This window comes from Panulirus ornatus, chromosome 2 (genome assembly GCF_036320965.1).
Source record: "Panulirus ornatus isolate Po-2019 chromosome 2, ASM3632096v1, whole genome shotgun sequence".
In the NCBI taxonomy this organism is placed as follows: domain Eukaryota; kingdom Metazoa; phylum Arthropoda; class Malacostraca; order Decapoda; family Palinuridae; genus Panulirus; species Panulirus ornatus.
Window position 1 is genome coordinate 62,070,108 of NC_092225.1, and position 19,506 is coordinate 62,089,613.

At 41.8% G+C, this 19,506-nt stretch overlaps 1 protein-coding gene across 9 annotated transcripts in view; it reads right to left on the bottom strand.

The window, feature by feature from the left end:
* Positions 1–15,931: 15,931 nt before the first annotated feature.
* The window catches only part of LOC139756673 (fat-like cadherin-related tumor suppressor homolog), a 1,059,999-nt gene continuing 1,056,424 nt past the window's right edge, over positions 15,932–19,506 (bottom strand). For all 9 annotated transcript variants that reach the window (XM_071676360.1, XM_071676345.1, XM_071676394.1 and 6 more), the window contains one exon: positions 15,932–18,627. In XM_071676360.1, coding sequence (XP_071532461.1) covers positions 18,113–18,627 — 515 coding nt within the window. In that variant the 3' untranslated portion in view covers positions 15,932–18,112. The remainder of the gene's footprint in view (positions 18,628–19,506) is intronic.

The following is a 19,506-nucleotide window of genomic DNA, read 5'->3' on the forward strand; positions in this document are numbered from 1 at the left end:
AAAGATGTCTTGGAATGAGGTAAATAATGTGCAAAAGACAAGAGAACAAATGGGAACATCGGCGAAGGAGGCAAGGGAGGAGGCGATAGCAAGTAGTGATGGAGCGAGGAGGAGATGGAATGACTATTTTGAAAGATTGTTGAATGTGTCTGATGATAGAGTGGCAGACGTAGGGTGTTTTGAACGGGGTGGTGAGCGAGGTGAGAGAGCGAAGGAGAATGGTTTGGTGAAGAGAAAATAGGTGGTGAAAGCCTTGCGGAAGATGAAATCCGGCAAGGATTAACACTATGCTTGGATTTCATTACTAATCCATTTCATATGACCTTCGCACTCCAGCAGTGCACAAGGTGTAGAGAGAACTTCGCCAATAGGTTCAAATCTCTCGTACTTTTATCTCTTGGCTGATCAGTTAGAAGTGTTATAAGTTCAATCAACCATCTCTTCAAAACTTGAACTATCCATTAAAAGTACGAACGATGCCTTCTCTCTTATGACGACAAGCACTCGAAAAACATCCCCATACCCTATCATTTCACTCTAGCCAGACGCTTCTCTACTTCTCCATTTGTGACTTGAACAGATCTGCTACAGCTGAATTACCCTCCTTAAAGTTATGTAAGCATCAATCTTTCCATTAATTTTAACTAGGCTATTCGATTTCACATGTATTCTTTGAGACGACTGGAAGGTCTTTGTCTGACGCCGCTGCACCTACAACGAGAAAATATATATATTTGCGCCAACACAACGGGCAAGCAGAGGCACCCAATTCTATGGGGTGGACTCTCTGGCCTGTTGCATATATGTAACATAAATATGACAAAGGAATGCTCTGGTTGGTGAGGTATTTCTAAACTTCTCGGAGGCCGAACATCATAAGGATAGCCCCTAAAATTAAAGCCTTCGACCATATGATCCTGTGTCCGTCTATATAATCTAGGAAATTAGGAGGGTAGGAAATAACCCTTTCATAGGCCATTAGGTCTTTCACTATCTGGTCTTCCCATACGATCGGTGCTTATGATTCTCCTCCGGAAGATAATCTCATCATAGACCATCTGGTTTTGTGTTATCTGGCTATCCCATGTACTTGTTACTGTCCTTTGCCGTATAACTTCGCGTTAAGCCTTAGGATCCCCTGTTACCTGGCTGTCTCCATATACGTAATACAGCCTCAGGCACCCAGCACCTAAGCCTCAGCATGCCCACAAGTGCACTGCCAGGAACTATATCTCTTCTGCACTAAATCAGGAGGACCTGTGGTAAGCAGCAGCCCTTTGAATCGTAAGCCTCTTTCGCAGGACTGATGAATATAGCTTTCAGTGAGGACAGTAATCGCATTTAACACAGATGAATCCACACAGTTCCCACACCGTCGCTGCATTCGGAACTTGCACCAGCTAAGCGACGCGTGTTGCATCCTTCCTGAGTTAAATCTCAGCATTAAGACCATATCATATTCTCCCCAGGGAGTGTGGTTATATTTAGAGGAATTAACGTGTCTGCCAAAGCTGTTTGGATTTAATGATAAAGATTTTCCGACAACTGGAGTCGCTTGATTATTGGGTAGTCTTCTGGTAGTGATGTTGGTACCTGTCCTCACTGTGTGAGTGACTAGTGTACCTCACTCATAAACAGTACTGGCAAGATCATTATTTATCATGGGATATATACCATACACAACATACCTGCCCTATAGTTACATACCAGATATCTGTCACTAGGATATACTATATATCACAAATATGTCTTAGGGATGGACAATATACCTCAAACATACCTTGGGAGTGTATCAGACACGATACACCTACCGTGGGGATAAATCATATACCGTATAATTGCCTCAGGGATATATCATATATAATGTCTCAACCATACCATGATTCCTTGTCATAAAATTGAAGTTCAAGTAGAGGAAGTACACTGCAAACTGGGGTGCAAGCAATATATGTTTTTCAGTAAAGACGAGTGCTTTAAGTAGTACACTCTCACTTTAAGGATGCAATCAGCGCTGATTAAGTTCTCGTGTGTAAATAAAGCACTTCTAAACAAATGAGTGTACTAGGTAGGTAGACAAATGAAAGTAAGCGGTTTAAATTTTCAGTTTAATGACCCCATGAGATTAAGCTGCAAAATATTTCCCAGATTTATGCTTCTACTTTATCTTTACACCCGTTGTGGGTGCCAGAAGTGGTTAATATCCTCCCCCACGGGACTATTATTAACCCTCACCCGCTTACCAGAACCTGCTCAGAAAATTGCCCTCAGCCACTGATTGAAGGCAACAGTCCAGGGAAATATATATATATATATATATATATATATATATATATATATATATATATATATATATATATATATATATATATATATATATATACTGTATTAGCACTTTTTCTCAGCAAAGTAATAATAGTGAAAGATTTTTAGAATTGATTTTGGTGATGAGTTCAAAGTTGTCAGCTCTGAATCAATCGGCCCATGATCGAATTCTAGGCAAAGTAACTCGACTCAAAGCCAACCCCTCTATTCATCTTTGTCTCTGGGTTTATCGATGGGTTCGAATCCTGGTCACGGCTGTTGGTTGGCGTTCAACCCGCCTGTTCGTTACCCCCTATGTGTCTGGTCGATAAAATAACGACCTGCATACGTTAAATTATATATATATATATATATATATATATATATATATATATATATATATATATATATATATATATAGTGGAAAGGATCACAATTTTGCGCGTGATCAACGCTACCTTGCTAATGCGAGAAATGACGAAAAGTATAATGTATATATATATATATATATATATATATATATATATATATATATATATATATATATATATATTTATTTATTTATTTTTTTTTATTATATTTTGTCGCTGTCTCCCGCGTTTGCGAGGTAGCGCAAGGAAACAGACGAAAGAAATGGCCCAACCCCCCCACCATACACATGTATATACATACGTCCACACACGCAAATATACATACCTACACAGCTTTCCATGGTTTACCCCAGACGCTTCACATGCCTTGATTCAATCCACTGACAGCACGTCAACCCCGGTATACCACATCGCTCCAATTCACTCTATTCCTTGCCCTCCTTTCACCCTCCTGCATGTTCAGGCCCCGATCACACAAAATCTTTTTCACTCCATCTTTCCACCTCCAATTTGGTCTCCCTCTTCTTGTTCCCTCCACCTCCGACACATATATCCTCTTGGTCAATCTTTCCTCACTCATCCTCTCCATGTGCCCAAACCATTTCAAAACACCCTCTTCTGCTCTCTCAACCACGCTCTTTTTATTTCCACACATCTCTCTTACCCTTACGTTACTCACTCGATCAAACCACCTCACACCACACATTGTCCTCAAACATCTCATTTCCAGCACATCCATCCTCCTGCGCACAACTCTATCCATAGCCCACGCCTCGCAACCATACAACATTGTTGGAACCACTATTCCTTCAAACATACCCATTTTTGCTTTCCGAGATAATGTTCTCGACTTCCACACATTCTTCAAGGCCCCCAGGATTTATGCCCCCTCCCCCACCCTATGATCCACTTCCGCTTCCATGGTTCCATCCGCTGCCAGATCCACTCCCAGATATCTAAAACACTTCACTTCCTCCAGTTTTTCTCCATTCAAACTCACCTCCCAATTGACTTGACCCTCAACCCTACTGTACCTAATAACCTTGCTCTTATTCACATTTACTCTTAACTTTCTTCTTCCACACACTTTTCCAAACTCAGTCACCAGCTTCTGCAGTTTCTCACATGAATCAGCCACCAGCGCTGTATCATCAGCGAACAGCAACTGACTCACTTCCCAAGCTCTCTCATCCCCAACAGACTTCATACTTGCCCCTCTTTCCAAAACTCTTGCATTTACCTCCCTAACAACCCCGTCCATAAACAAATTAAACAACCATGGAGACATCACACACCCCTGCCGCAAACCTACATTCACTGAGAACCAATCACTTTCCTCTCTTCCTACACGTACACATGCCTTACATCCTCGATAAAAACTTTTCACTGCTTCTAACAACTTTCCTCCCACACCATATATTCTTAATACCTTCCACAGAGCATCTCTATCAACTCTATCATATGCCTTCTCCAGATCCATAAATGCTACATACAAATCCATTTGCTTTTCTAAGTATTTCTCACATACATTCTTCAAAGCAAACACCTGATCCACACATATATTTATATATATTTATATATATATATGTATATACATATATATATATATATATATATATATATATATATATATATATATATATATATATATATATATATATATACATTATACTTTTCGTCATTTCCCGCATTAGCAAGGTAGCGTTGAGAACAGAGGACTGAGCCTTTGAGGGAATATCCTCACCTGGCCCCCTCCCCCTTCTCTGTTCCTTCTTTTGGAAAATTAAGAACGAGAGAGCCCCCCCTGTCCCTTCCCCTTTAGTCGCCTTCTACGACACGCAGGGAATACGTGGGAAGTATTCATTCTCCCCTATCCCCAGGGATAATATATATACATATAGATAGATAGATAGATAGATAGATAGATAGGTAGATAGATAGATATGTGTATCGTTAATGAGTTAGTTGCCCGTGCCATCACAGCTAACAAGAAATAAGAAAAGCAGAAAAAAAAAACACAAACACGCAACACAGCAGTTTCAAGGACATCAGGTCAAGTGTGACGAAACTCATTGATTTTTTACGCCAAGATGAATTCCGTAATGGATGAGAGCGACAGTATACACAGGTTAGTCAACACTGTACATTAGATTGTACGTGTCTAGGCTGTTGACCGACCGGGATTTTGAAAAACAAAAGTACAAAAAATAGTACCCATGAGACGACAGTACACATAACCCATCCAAGTGAGCGAACGGTTTGCCTTGCTTTCAATTACAAAGTCGAACTTATTCAGATATATTGACAACAGTCTGATAAGCTATCTTGGGGTCAGATAAGAACTGGACGTAAGAAGCATCAGCTGAGGAACGAACGATAGCGCCATGATAAAAGGGAAAAGGTACTCGCGAGCGACCTTGAACGAACGCTAAGTAAGGGAAAACAGCGCCCACAATCGTGTAACAGGAGACGACATGACAATGAGCATACACTAGTAATGGGAGTACCAGACACCACAGGGGCTATAAAACACCACCACCACAACCACCACCACCACCACACAAAACCCACATACCGTACATTAAAACACCACCACAACCACCACACAAAACCCACATACCGTACATTAAAACGCCACCACAACCACCACCACCACCACACAAAACCCACATACCGTACATTAAAATCTCTACAAATGACACAACTTCGCTAATGAGCAAACATTCCACTTAAATATTGTTTCCGAGGATCATTTCTTTAACGAAATCCAGGACGAGTTATGAGCTTCCGTTTCCTGCTGGGGATTTATGGTAGAGTTCATAACCACTCCTAATTTTTTTTTCCGTTATGTCTGGGTTTATGGTTTAACTAAAGCCATAATGTGCTGTGACTATACTAGGTTGAGTAGAGTGTATCCTCTGTTCTGTTTCACGGTGTTTGGGCCGCTTCTCGTTCCTCTTCCTGTATCTTATGACCAGAGAATCTCTTTTGTGGAGACGTAGCCTTTTAATTCACCTCTCTACTTTTACAGTTACATATAAACTACCAAGATTTGCCAGCACTATTTCTTTTTTACAGTAGCAGGTTTGCGCACAGTTTCTACACACACACACCCACACACACACACACACACACACATACACACATACACACACACACACACAGACGAACACAAATATTTAAGCAAGGATATGCACGGTGCACACACGCAGAGACGGACACACATCAGAGTATCGAGGCAAGCATATAAGCAAACCCAGAGAGAACTGTTTAATTTACTGGTAGTTTAGCCCGTCAGTTTATAACGCTGTGAAGACAGCTTTCTGTACAACCCTCCAGCACTGACGGACCTATAAGCACACAATCATGGGCGTGGATAGTCTGTGTTAAATACGATTCTGATCTAAATTTGAGACGATTTCATAAACACTGACCAGCGTGGCTGCTCGATGTTATTTCATCATCTGTCAAGGTGATGATCCAACATTATCATCGCAATGTTGCTTTACCATTAGATATAACAATATATCGTTATGATATTATTCTTAGGTAGATTTAACCTAGACAGAGGTTATAGCAAGGTCATATCTGGTGGGAACTCCGTGCAATCATAGGATTAGAACCTATACCAGAGCTACAGGGGAAAGTTTTTCACGTTTCATGTCTTAAGTCAACAGGACTCTATGAATGCGAAAGCCTTTTTACATCCTCCCTTAGGCCGACCTTCACTTCGAATCATCTGGGGAGTGTTGACACGTTAGAATGAAAAATGCTTGTATCCAATTTTTCCTTCGGTGAATAAGATAGGTTATCTTGCAGTTGTTGTGAGTGCAGTTCCTCAACTCCTCACCAAAGTTGCACAATAGTGCGGCCTCACTCCGCCGCTTCAACACACAAACCCAGCTGGATTCCTGTTTGCTCTTCACACACACTTCTTGCCGCGTTCGTCTTCCCGTTGTGGCGGCCTCGCTCTTATAACGTTACATAAGAGGCCCAGGCGACGACATCGGTGGCCAGGTCCACTGTCCTCGAACATCGAACGCTAATGGACGTCATAAAACAAGGACCAGAGTATAAACATCACCCACTCAAGCTATAACTCTCAAGCAAAGAGGTTATGTAATCTTTACTTAACTGGTAGTGGCATGGCATTTGATAATCCTTTTTTTTTTTCTTTTATTCGCACATTTGAAGGCTTGCGACTGCCTGTGGCTGGTACGACTAATGACGGATTCACTGGGACAAACCAGCCACTACCACCACAACGACCACCTTCGCTTGTCACCACCACATCAGTTCGCTGCACCAGTTTTACCATCAGAATCTGTCACCTCTGCCATGACCATTCCCATTATCACCACACTCGCCATCACCCGGCCATCATCACTGCGCATATCCCTTAATCATTTCCCTCCCAGCTATAGATATCAGTACTACTGCACACATAGCCATCGTCCCTGCAATCAATGCCACACCCGAGCTTGCAAGATCATCCCTCTTCATCTATCGCCAGCTACCCAAGACCTATTTACCGGTTATCAGGTAGTGAAAAACCATCACTAATACCCTGACCGTCATCGTATATCTGTCATGTCATCGCCACTTCATCTCGGAAGCAGGTACGATATCCAGTCTTTTGGGTACGATGTGTGTTATCGTTGACCTTCATCCACAGCAGGTATACGATCGTGCTCAAGGGCCATCATGTTATGCCCATGAGCTTACCACCACCATCCCAGTCATCATTACAACCTCCGCCACCACCACCATCACCAACACCACCACCACCAACACCAACACCACCACCAACACCAACACCAAACGTCTTCACCAACACCAACACCAAACATCTCCACCAACACCAACACCAAACGTCACCACCAACACCAACACCAAACATCTCCACCAACACCAACACCAACACCAAAAGTCTCCACCACCATCAACACCAACACCAAACGTCACCACCAACACCAACACCAAACGTCTTCACCAACACCAACACCAAACATCTCCACCAACACCAACACCAAACGTCACCACCAACACCAACACCAAACGTCTTCACCAACACCAACACCAAACATCTCCACCAACACCAACACCAAACGTCACCACCAACACCAACACCAAACGTCATCACCAACACCAACACCAAACGTCACCACCAACACCAACACCAAACGTCACCACCAACACCAACACCAAACGTCACCACCAACACCAACACCAAACGTCACCACCAACACCAACACCAAACGTCTTCACCAACACCAACACCAAACATCTCCACCAACACCAACACCAAACGTCACCACCAACACCAACACCAAACGTCATCACCAACACCAACACCAACACCAACACCAAACGTCACCACCAACACCAACACCAAACGTCATCACCAACACCAACACCAACACCAACACCAAACGTCACCACCAACACCAACACCAAACGTCATCACCAACACCAACACCAACACCAACACCAAACGTCACCACCAACACCAACACCAAACGTCATCACCAACACCAACACCAACACCAACACCAAACGTCACCACCAACACCAACACCAACACCAAACATCTCCACCACCATCAACACCAACACCAACACCCAATGTCACCACCAACACCAACACCAACATCAAACGTCTCCACCACCACCAACACCAACACCCAATGTCACCACCAACACCAACACGAAACGTCTCCGCCACCATCAACACAAGACCTATATGATTATGTTTCTAGTTAAAATCTCGAACTCTTCCATCGGTCTGATAGGCAGGAGATATCTGGGCTTTGCAATAACCTTGGTGTACACTTCTAGGTTATCATCGAATCTGATTAATGAGTCGTGTATGTAAATGGAAACTTGTCTCTTTATCAATGGATTCATTACATAAAGAATAGGAAACTCCTTAACGAGAATTTGTTTAACTTCGAGTATTTCTTGATGGAAGAGACGCCAAGATGAACGCGTTTTGTTGGCACGATTTTCGTAGGCGCAGATAATACTTATTGTGTACCTCCAGCGTCAGTCACTTCCATCGTCCAGAAACCTGCCCAGATCAGTAAACTTAAGATGGATGCTGATACTCAACATTATGAGCGGTGGATGCGTACTTCGGGGAAGATCTTGCTTTCCACAATCATCTCGTAGGTGAATTTCAGGACAGAGATGTCTCTTCCTGCTGTATTTCCTCCCGGATCATTTCCATCCATGTGACGATATACGTAAATGACGTAAACATATAGGGAGTATGTTGTCGGACGGATGCTGCTCTTGTGCAGTGTAGAGGTCAGAAAACTTTGGGCCCGTTGGAGAAACTATTGCCACTGGCTTGAGTTGATGGTATTGCTTATACCATCTGGGACCGTGAATGAGGCATCGGTGGCCAAAGCACCTTATAATATGGTTCTAAGAACCTTCGGTGGTGGTCGTGATGGGTGGTTAGAGATATTGTTAAGTATCATTCTCAATAATTAGTTCTACTTGGACACAGGTGAATAACCTCTGCCTCTAGTGGTGCCAAGTTTCCACCAGGCTGAGCACTACGGAGAATATCGTCCAATTCACCAGTTGATCCTAAAGAGAAAGATGGGAGGAATGCAAGAGGGATGAAACATTTCTTTTATCTATGTAGCTAACTTATATATGGGTGTAGTAACCTGGGAGATGATAATGGGGACTGTCTGTCATTCTTGTGTATTTTCATAATGCCACATACCTTAACCCAGGCGGTACTTTCCTGTGATAGTTGTGTAGTTGGTGAGCTCCCGCACTGGGAAGCTAAGGCGAGTCTGATCACCTTTTTTTCAGGGCTTCATTAGGAAAGAGTTAAATGCGTCGAAATTTAGTGCCATCATGCTGGATAGAATTTAACTTCTTACTAGAACATAAATGCCGGATTGACCTGTTCTTCTTGTAACCAAATCACCCGAGGTGTTCAATTTCCGTACATCCTGTTGTAGTTGTGAGATAAGTAAGAAAACATGCATAACTACGAGGTATGGTGCCTCCCCTCCGATCGTATTTATTCCATGATTCTCGGGTCTATAATCAACTTGTTTAAGATTATTATCTCTACCTTCTTATCAGTCTTATCAAACACAAAAGGAGCGGGTGCTGAGTTCTGGTAAATCTTTCCTCTTTATCTTTCAGTTCTTAAAACTGTAAACAGAAGAAAAGCCGAGTGATGCGTGTTCATCCTTCCTGAAGGTTAAAGATAAGGCGTCTGAATGTGTGTGAATATAACCATGATGAAAAGAGGAGAATGATAAGTACTATGTTTATGGAGGAAGACTTCGATATTCTGGATGTGAACGAAACTTAGCTCAAGTAGAGTGAGGGAATGATGGTTTGGGGATGTCCTAAGGATAAATTTTTGGGTAAGCGTGAAAGTGGAGGCAAAGGAAGGAGTGGCACTTCTGCTGAGGGAAGAGTTGTGGGAGTGTGTTAGTGTAAGGGAGTGAGCTTTTGGTGGATGTGGATGAAAATGAGAGTGGTTTATGAGGGATGGATGATTGTTAGTAGAGAGAACAGTGAAGAAGAGAGGCGAGTGTTTCGTGAGAAGCTGAGTGAATGCATTAGCAATCATAATGAAAGGGATCAAGTATCATGAATGAGTGATCTTAAGGTATTGTGGGTGTAATTTGGGGGTATCGGATATCCAGTGTGAACGAAATTGGTGAGCATCTTGAGAGACCTTTTGCAAAAAAAAAAAAGAAAAAAAAGACTTGTGATTTGGAATAACTGGTTTGAAAAACTAAACCTACGCAAACATGGATGCTTGGTGTTGGGGATCGACGGAAACTGTTAATCATATACTAAATGACAGGAGTGAAACTGATAGACTTTTAGATGGAACGGTGCTGAGAGAGGCAGCTGATGGGATATCTGATCCCTCTGTAGTAGAGGCGAAGGTGGAAGTTTGAGGCGGCTTTAGAAAACAAAAAAATACATGGAAGAGTGGAGGGTGGTGAAAATGGGTGAGCGAGTTTGAGAAAGAGGTCTGTTGGAGGAGACTCCAGTATAGACTGGGTGAGGAATGACAAAAGGTGAGAATAATCGAAGCTGAGGGAGCGGAGTGAAAAGTATCTAGAGAAGTAGTGCTTACATGTGCGAGAGAAGTGTGAGGTATGCGTGAGATGGGATGTGGGCGTGTGAGAAAGGGTAGTGCGTGGTGGGATGAGAAAGTTATGTTGTTAGCGAGAGAGAAAGGAAAGGCACTCGAGGGTGTAGCCTGCAGGGTGGGAGTGCAAATGTTTGGAAGATGAACAGAGGGCAACGCCAGGAATTCAAGAGGAAGGTGCAAGGGTTGAAACAGGACAAGTGAGAACCAGAGTGTGAGGGAATCGGCAAACTTTAAGGGGGAATAAAGATCTCCGCTCAGGTATAAACTTAGCATTAGAAACTTTTCATATCTATGAAGAGCTTTTAGGAATAGCTCATACTGGAATTTATTCTACCAACATGTAACCCAGTGTAACAAATGCTTCTTTATGATGGTTCTTCTCACAGCATCATTGGCCAACGAATACACAAATTCTTGAAAAGAAAAATATTCATCAAACGCCAAGCATAAGAACACAGCCGACAAATTGTACTCTAACAGGAATAAAATGAGTCAAGCCCACAAAGCAGGAATATGCACACTACACAACACGATCAAGAGAAATGTCACCCTCTGCAACGGAGAAGATTGAAAGATTCTAATCTTTGAATATAAGAATCCTAGAGTTAATGACCTAATTATGAAAAACAATCCTACAATTAGTAACCTAATCATGAAAAACAACCTAACAATTACTAACCTAATCATGAAAAACAATCGCAGAGTTAATGACCTAATTATGAAAAACAATCCTAAAATTAGTAACCTAATCATGAAAAACAATTCCAGAGTGAATGACCTAATCATGAAAACCAATCTAAATCTGGACAATTACCCATCTGAAGAGATTTATTGTAGTTTGTGAATTCAGAAGCACAGATGAAGATTGCAAACTGAAGAATACCATGAAATATCCTAATTTGACATGCACTTCACCCTGCAGATGCAACAACATCCAATTACATCAAGGAGGCACACAAGAACCACAAGACGAATCACCTTAATGCTAATCTCACCAAACAATTTACGGTTGAAAGAAAAGCAAGGACAACCAAAAAAAAGAAATTCATCGACAAACAAAAGCTGCAAGTGCTCATCACTTCAACCCAATCATCACTTTACAAAAACACGAGAACAAAGAAATATTTCAACCCAATCATCATTTACAAAAACACGAGAACAAAGAAATATTTCAACCCAATCATCACTTTACAAAAACACGAGAACAAAGAAATATTTCAACCCAATCATCACTTTACAAAAACACGAGAACAAAGAAATATTTCAACCCAATCATCACTTTACAAAAACACGAGAACAAAGAAATATTTCAACCCAACCATCACTTTACAAAAACACGAGAACAAAGAAATATTTAAGATCATATATTAAACAACTACTCATGTCTGGTGATACGAGCACCTCCCACAATACATACCAAGGGAAGGGACCTCGCCAGCTGACACTTAACGTGACGCGGTTCCCACACCGCAGCCAAAGACTATATCACGTTGTCCCAGCACACCCTGACCACCACCGCCCTCGAACCCATGTTATAAAGGCTTCGTCATCACCTCCTCAGTCATCTTGCTCCATCTAATCCTCCCATACTGTGAGTCCATCATAGTTCACCTGATGATACTGCAGGAAAAGTCAAGGAGGAATATTGGAAATCTGATATACATAAGTCTCGCTGTAGCGTTAAGTGTACCATAAAGTAGACACAATAAAACGTAAGTAAATAGTAAATACACGGTAGTTTTAACAAATCATATCCATACACACACACACACGTACACACACACACACACACACACACACACACACACACACACACACACACACACACACACACACACACAAACACTTCGTCCAACCATCGATGAGATAGAAAGTTTGTCATTTGGCGCTCTGAGGCCGCCAACAGGTCGACCTGACTCTCTCTCTCTCTCTCTCTCTCTCTCTCTCTCTCTCTCTCTCTCTCTCTCTCTCTCTCTCTCTCTCTCTCTGTATATATATATATATATATATATATATATATATATATATATATATATATATATATATATATATATATATATATATATATATATATATATATATATATCCCAGTTTGACGCTTCGATTTCACCTGATGGGCCCCACCACCTTCACACAAGAGTATCTACCTACAGTGAATTTGATTGTGAAGGAGATAATATGTCTTTACCAGTGAACTAGCCAGAGTCTCTCGAGAGGTCTGTGTCCAAACTGCGGTCACCTCTCTGCAAACAACACGACACGGACATATTCCTCTGTCCTCACGCCATTGGAGTTGTGACCCAGCTGACCACGGCAGCTGAAGTTGTGACCTAGCTGACCACAGCAGCTGCTGAAGTTGTGACCCAGCTGACCACAGCGGCTGCTGAAGTTGTGACCCAGCTGACCACAGCAGCTGTAGTTATGACCCAGCTGAGCACAGCGGCAGCTAAAATTGTGACCCAGCTGACCACAGCAGTTGTAGTTATGACCCAGCTGACCACAGCAGCTGTAGTTATGACCCAGCTGACCACAGCAGCTGTAGTTATGACCCAGTTGACCACATCACCTGAAGTTGTGACCCAGCTGACCACAGCAGCTGTAGTTGTGACCCAGATGACCACGGCAGCTGAAGTTGTGACCCAGCTGACCACAGCAACTGCTGAAGTTGTGACCCAGTTGACCACGGCAGCTGAAGTTGTGACCCAGCACCAGCATCATACCACCAAGACTAACCTCCACTGACCGACGTCCGTCACCACAACCACCTTGTACCAACCAGTGCTCGTAGAGGTACGTCACTGTACCTACCACTGTGGATGTCATGAAACAATCCATGAACAAGGGGGGCGCAATTTGGCAAGCAGTAAGCTTAGTTATCACATAGTTATGTGTATGCCAACTACTATATTACTATGACGCATCCAACATGAAAATATTCATCACTTAATGTTCACCACTAAATAAACAATATGTCACTACAGTATTACTGCAGTTTAGGAAGTGTGTAAATCTACATCACATACTGTTCACAATTAATACATAATGTGTGTCAACACAGTATCACTGCAGTTCGGCCAATATGTAACTTTACATCACGTAATGTTCAACAAATCACCACAATGAACCATCAAATTTGCATTGTACAATTTCCTGTACTAAGAAGACAGACTTCATTCATGCGCTTATCCAAAGCGTAGAAGTAACCAGAAGTTACATCAACATATGATGTAACATGTAATAGATGATAAATGCATACCTTTGGGAGTTCAAGAGTTCGAAGCCAGGTTTGCCGCACGGCAGGCTGGAGCATTACCAAGGGGACAACTAGGAGACAAAAGCTTCCATCTCAGACTAGCCAACGATCCGTGAGACCCTGCGTCACACTTCGTAACCTGAGAGGTTGAAGTATTTCCCATCCCCACACGAGACGTTGGTGGCCTCATCCACTTACCATCTACCTAACTAATCCATGTATACTTATGTATATCCACTTTTTTCTAAGCCGGGTATTTCCAATCACCAGCTCTTTTCAGCACACACCTCTACAAATTGTTCACCATCACTCATACTCGATCACTTGCCCCAGAATTGCTGGAACACCCACTCAGCTCCTCCCAAACACTCTCCTTTCCTCCTTACTTTTTTTTTTTTTAATCCAGGTGTATAAGTACTAATCATCAACGGAGCACTAATAATCACCTAACTCTCGAAATTCACTTTCAGTTTTACCCAAAACACTTTCACAACTCCTCCTTCAGCAGAAGTGCCACCTCTTTCTTAGTTATCACCACCACACTAGCCCCAGAGTTTACATTTCCAGTCCAATCTTCACTCTTGCTCCTGAGCTTTATTTCACACAGAGCTAGAACATCTGGGATACTGCCCTCAAAAATACAACTTATCTGCTTTCCATTTCTCATCTTGTCTAAACCCACACAAATTCAGATGCCCCAGACAGAGCCTTCGAAGAGGATGAGCACTCCCAGTTTGGTTCCTTTTCTTCAAAAAAAAAAAAGAAATAGAAATTGAAATACATGTAGGGAGAGGGGGTTCCAATCCCCAGTTCCCGTCCCTTTTAGGGTCATGAAGGTGAAATTGCAATTCATTAGGCGTTGAGATAACTTCATTTAACATGTGATATTTTTCCATACATGCAGTACAACATGTTTCATGGAGACAATCCGCCTCATTAGGTGCAAATAATTCATATATTTCATAAATCCCATCACCACCACCACCACAAATATAAAACGTTTGTGAACTGTTCGCACCTGGAGCTGACTGAGGTAGATTATCTCCGTGACACATGACGTGTGGCATGTATGGAATATATTACATGTTAAATGAAGTCATCTGAACGCCTACTGAATTTGCAATTTCACCTTCATAACTATCATCACAGACTTGTGTCATCAATATGTCAACCCTAGGGTCATACAACATCAGAACATCCTAGCGATGTCACATTACCCCATTTTCCTCCGGTGTAACAAAAGAACATCTCATAGTTATCATATCACGCTAGGTCGTCCGTTAAAACACTAAAACATCCTAGCTTCGTCACAACACCCCCCCCCCCCCCAAATCTATTTAGTATAACACTAGAACATCCTAGCTTCGTCACAACACCCCACAATCTATTTAGTATAACACTAGAACATCCTAGCTTCGTCACAACACCCCACCCAATCTATTTAGCATAACACTAGAACATCCTAGCTTCGTCACAACACCCCACCCAATCTATTTAGCATAACACTAGAACATCCTAGCTTCGTCACAACACCCCGCCCAATCTATTTAGTATAACACTAGAACATCCTAGCTTCGTCACAACACCCCACAATCTATTTAGTATAACACCAGAACATCCTAGTTTCGTCACAACACCCAAGGTTCATTTGGTATAACACTAGAACGTCCTAGCTTTGCCACATCGCCTCAGATCTATCTGATATAACACTAGAACATCCCAGTGTTGTATCACACCGACTCATCTCTTGTGTTGCCACACTACAAATGGCCATCTGGTACAACACACAATCAGTGTTGTCACTGCACTTCAAGGTCCTCTGGTAGAAGATGTAAACAAAAGAAAAATGAAAATAACTTGCTTCCGGGACAACAACTTTATTTACATAAGTTCTTTTTACAAAAATACTCTTTTTCATGACACCAGCCATAGTAATTTCAAATTGCCAATCATTCTAATTTTAGTCCTCTTTGAATAAGAATATAAATGATGCAACACAGAAAATATTTAGTACTAAAGTTTAGTATACAAATAAGCTATCAGTCATTCAATGTTATTTCTCCAAAAAAAAACACAGTAAAGCCACCTGAACTATGCTAGGATAATCCATGAGAAATTTGGCCATTTTCTTTTTTCTTTTTTCCTTTTCAGAGAAAGAAATTCACCAGCTTCAATGTCTTGCAACTGTTTTAAAACACTGGAAACCCACACAATATATATATATGTATGTATGAAAAGTTTAAGTTAAGTATGTCTTATGGTCTGGTGAGTTGAGTTCCATTTCGTTTATATAAATGGGACAAATCTTTCACGTAGTCTTAAATAGATCAGAAAATATACACCTTTGAAAAAAAAAAATATCTCATGACCAAATGTGTATGGTTTATCCTTATACAATTGTTATGATCTGTGATATAGGCACTTTTATTTTTTTTTTCTCTCTCTCAACTCTGTATCAATAATGACTAGTCCAGAGGAAATGCAAATTTCATCATACGCAATGAAACGTTGCGGAGGAGAGCACCGTAGTGCAAGAAATGCGCGCCATGTACTCATCATCAAACATTCACACAAAATAATCCTGTCTTTTTCTTCTTCTTCATCATCTTCTTCCGCAGCGTTCGGTCCGTCCCCTGTATGACCCAGCTAACACAGTTCCAGAGTTGCTATTTCCCATTGGTAAGCTGACACCTCCAAATTAACACCTGCGGATCGCTATGGAGCCCAGCAGATCTCACATACCGGTTAAGCATGAATGAGGAACAGTGTGTTACTCGATGATCAGTGTTCATCTAACGCACTGTTCTGTGTGATCTTGAATGATGCATATGTAAGCTCTCTCACAGCAGCTGGACAATGCCATGTACACACTGGACAACACATGCAAGGGAGAGGAGGATGTGGTTTATAGCCTTCCCTAATTTGACACCTTTTTCTTTCTCTCTCTTTCTCTCTTTACATTAAGAGCCCAATAACCACGTCGACTATAAAGACAACAGGAAATTACACATATACCATGTATGTTCTAATAATGGGGTGGGAGGGAGCTGTAGGTGTCCTACCTCTTCCTTGTCCTTCCGAAGCTGTAATGTCTTGCATCTTTCACAAAACGAGATGAAATATAGAATGAAGTGTTGGTCTCTTGCAGTCCAAATATTATATATATTCACAGACACTGGTGAAACAATCTGATTTACAGCCAAAAGAAAAAAAAAATCACGATAGTTGGATATTTTATACCTTAAGATATTACAAAATAGTTTTTTCATTTTTTTTTTCCGAAGCGAGGAATTATTCACATCAACTACCTCTCTCCACTCAGCAACAAGAGATATCAGTCACATAATCACATCTACAAATTATGCATTCGATTAATGCACGAGAGAGGTGTATGAAAGTAATAAAATCTGAAGTTTGTATGTCTTGGGGGGAGCTGCTTGTATCCACTCGGAAAATACAAAAAGGGACCACAACTACAGTCAGACTACATCCCCCCACACTAGACCACAAGGCATCGACGTAACGTGTGCTTAGGAGTAGGCAGTAAGGAATCCTTTATAGAACCCCATTCACAGTGGATTCTCGTGTATCAAATAGCCTCTTATACAAAACTGATTATCATCACTCGCAGTTCATGCCTCGGTTGGCAAAAGAGATCACTAGCTCTGTTGACTCAAAAAAGAAAACGAACAGAAGAGAGTGCTAACCACTTTTTGTTCGATCAGTGACAGCGGAAGTCCATGGCCGAGGAGGATTTGGCATCAGCACAGCACCACAGTTTATGACGAGGTGGGAGATTCCCATCGTGAGAACTGAGTAACCAAATACTCCAGTCGTTCATTAATCCATTAATCATGCCTTTCCATAAATGCACGTCTAGGTCAGTGGAATATATATATATATATATATATATATATATATATATATATATATATATATATATATATATATATATATATATCTTATTCTTCCAAACTATTTCCCTTCATTGGGCTTTTATCTTCTAATGCACGAAGACTGATTTATGGCTTATATAACAAGGCTATAAGAAGACTTCTGAGAGAGACGTCTGGATCAGGGTGGCAGTTTGTTGGTCACTGGGTTTCTCTGAGGGCTCGTGGTCGGAATCCTGGAGTTCAGAGAGGGAATCGTCCACGTCATCTTCCTCGAGGGCAGAGAGGAAGGACAGGTCCGACACTCGACTGTAGTCTGTGCGATGGAAGGGACGGCGGCTTCTTGGGCTACCCAGTCTGTTGACGTCCTCCTCAGCAGAAGGCACGTTGGAGATCTTAATAGGAGACTCCGGATGATCGTCTTCAATGTCCGAGACAATGTTGTACTTGGTGTTGTGATCGAGGTCAAGGTCTGGTATGGAGCCAAGGGAGATATTATTCGCGAGAAGAATCTCTTCGAAGCTACAGGGGTCATCGTCCTCATCGTCCTCGTCGTCGTCATCATCTGGGAGTTCTTCAGTGTCTCTAACATCCATGGAGAGCAGAGGAGTGGCAGCTGTTTCCTCTCCAGAGTCAGCATCGACCTTGGGATCACAACGAGTTCCTGAAACATGGGACAGTTCTTGTAGTCGCAGTTTAGAATGAAAGATTATGAATACGGATTACCAGACATATATAAAAACCAACAGATTGACATAATCCTCATGCTGAAATGCACCTAAATACACACACACACACACACACACACACACACACACACACACACACACACACACACACACACACATCTCTCCAGCAAAAGTCCTAATTTTATACTCCAGGGCCCCGTTTCCAGGTGCTCCTTACGCTGCAAAGCTTCACTACTTCCAGTAGTAGGGAAATCTTGAACTCCTTTGGGATGAGATGGTCTTCGACGAGACTCTACTACCTTCCGTCAACATATGAAGGTAATATTTTACTCGCAGTGTAACCACAAGCAAGCGGAGGCGGGAAACACTTACACAAGCATACAAAAACATACATAAATACACAAATACACTCATATGAATATAAAAGCCATATACATATACAGGTACGAGTTTTGATTACATACACACCCAGGATGTGGATAGGGAGCTGTGGTTTCGGTGCATTACATATGACAGCGAGAGATTAAGCAGTTAGGTTCGGTAAAATGCTGTCTGCTGGCTGTGTGAGTCTGATGGGAAATGACCGGTGTAGACCCCGTTGCTCACCAACGTGAGACGAAGGGTATTCGAGAACAGTATTCGAACAGTCATTTCCCTGTTAGGGGTGATCATAGCCCAGCGGTAGCGCTCCCGCCTGGTGCACAGGGGTCCCGGGTGCGTATTATATATATATATATATATATATATATATATATATATATATATATATATATATATATATATATATATATATATATATCATTCTGACAGATTAATAAGGTCTTTCACGTCTTTTGGTCCATGATTTTGAGCCG